Below are 1,868 nucleotides of genomic sequence, written 5' to 3'. Positions count from 1 at the left end.
TATATATATATATGTGTGTGTGTGTGTCTGTATGTATACCTCGTTCACCAAGCGCTGCATCCTATGCGTGTAAGACTTGAGGAAATCCTTTTCTTCTTTGGCGTCCACTGCCATGCCCAAATCAAATTCTACCTCAGTCAAGTCTTTTGACATATTTTCTCTGTTTTGAGATTGAGAATCATTTATATGAAATTGGTTCTACAAGTCAGATATTAATGGCAATAAATAAGGTAATAATTAGGGTTTTGGGGTTTTTTTGGAGTTTTAGGGCAATAGTATTGAGTAGTGTTGCCTGTGTCATTGAGGATGTATTGCATATAGAACTGTTAGAGATAGGAGACCACTTTCATGAAACCGGTGCTAAAAGTCAGATATATAATAAGGCAATAATAGCTTGAGAATTGGGCATCGCTTTCGCAAAATCGGGTCTAGAAATCCGATATATAGAACTGTTGAAGATAAGACCACTTTCACGAAATCAATTCTTAGAGTCTTGATGTACAGGGCCAAGGAGGCTTGGGAATTGGGAATCATTTGCGTTTAATCGTTTCTGAAGGTCAAATGTATTGCACTGTGAAAGCTCGAGCAAAAGAAAATGGGAAATAACTTTCATGGATTCGATACGATAAGTCGGATAGATAGAATTATATAAGCTTCATAATCGGGAATTTATTTGCCGAAATCAATTGTCCAAGGTCAAAATAATACAGATATGCCAAAAGAAAAAACTTCCCAACGTTCTCAGCGACTTCAAAATCCCCCCCCCTCCAAAAAAAAAAATTGTCTCGGCGATTCAATGGGTGTAGCCAAGCCAAACGGTACCCCACGAGCTAACAAGTATCCTTCAAGATGTGGCGGAAATACACAAAAAAAGTATCTAACATGCCAACACAAAAACCAAAAAACCAAAACAACCAAACAACAAAAACCACGTTTGTATTGAAATGCACGCCCTTGCAACATAAATGAGACGACAGGCACTAGTGCTGAACTTACTACTCGGAGTATACATATTAGTAAGATAAGACTGACAACAACGTCTGGGGTGTCCTGTTTGGTGTGAACAACACCAGTAAGATAAGACTTACAAAAACGTCTGGGGTGTCCTGTTTGGTGTGTGTTGTTCACACATCGGCTGAAGGGTCCCCCTGACACAACATCTGCAGTGCACTGACTAGCCGCTCTAGCGTGCTAGTCTTGTTGGTGTGCATCCGCAGCTATATGCATCCGCAACTATGCGCAACCAACCGTTGCCTAGCAACTATTTAAAACTGCCATCCTCTTACACAATTTAAGTTCTAGGGTTCAGGATTTTAGGATTTTAGGGTTGCTACATGATCCTACCTGTAGGCTTCGAAGTGGTCGTCCTGTGCCTCGTGCCTGTCCTGCAGTGCCTCTGCTTCGGTGTACTGGTGCATAAAGTCCGTCGAGTTCTGTGCGTGTGACAGCGGCGACACCCTCCCGCTCGACAGGTTGGAGTGGGGAGACTCGCCCGTGGATAGCAACGAAGTGGGGTGTGTGTGTGTGTGCGTGTGTGTTTGTGTGTGGGACTGATGCAGGTTCAGATGCACCTGTGCCAGGGAAACAGGAAACAGGAACCGGGGAGGGGTTGTTGTGAGCTGTGAGATGGATGAGTGCTAGGGTGACGGTAGGTGTGGTTGAAAGGGTCGATAAAGGGGGTGTGATGGCGTGTGTGGCAGGGTGGTATTGTGTGGCGGGTGTAGAATCAGATGGGCATGGGAGAGGCAGCGGAGAGGCTCTGTTAGGCTGAATTAGGATAGATAGGATATGGGTGCTATAAATATATATATATATATATATGTCATTCATACATACATACATACATACATACATACATACATACATAC

General features: G+C 43.3%; 1 protein-coding gene across 1 annotated transcript; it reads right to left on the bottom strand.

Annotated features, from left to right (window-relative positions):
• Positions 1–1,340: 1,340 nt before the first annotated feature.
• Positions 1,341–1,571, bottom strand: SARC_15178 (hypothetical protein; the record flags this gene model as incomplete). The annotated part of the gene is made up of 1 exon (XM_014290695.1): positions 1,341–1,571. A coding segment is annotated over one exon (231 nt), but the record flags the coding sequence as incomplete, so codon positions are not given.
• Between the last annotated feature and the right edge of the window lie 297 nt (positions 1,572–1,868).

This window comes from Sphaeroforma arctica (assembly GCF_001186125.1).
Source record: "Sphaeroforma arctica JP610 unplaced genomic scaffold supercont1.5724, whole genome shotgun sequence".
Lineage (NCBI taxonomy): Eukaryota > Ichthyosporea > Ichthyophonida > Sphaeroforma > Sphaeroforma arctica.
Note: the sequence above shows the minus strand (reverse complement) of the source record. Positions and strands in the feature narration are given on the sequence as shown.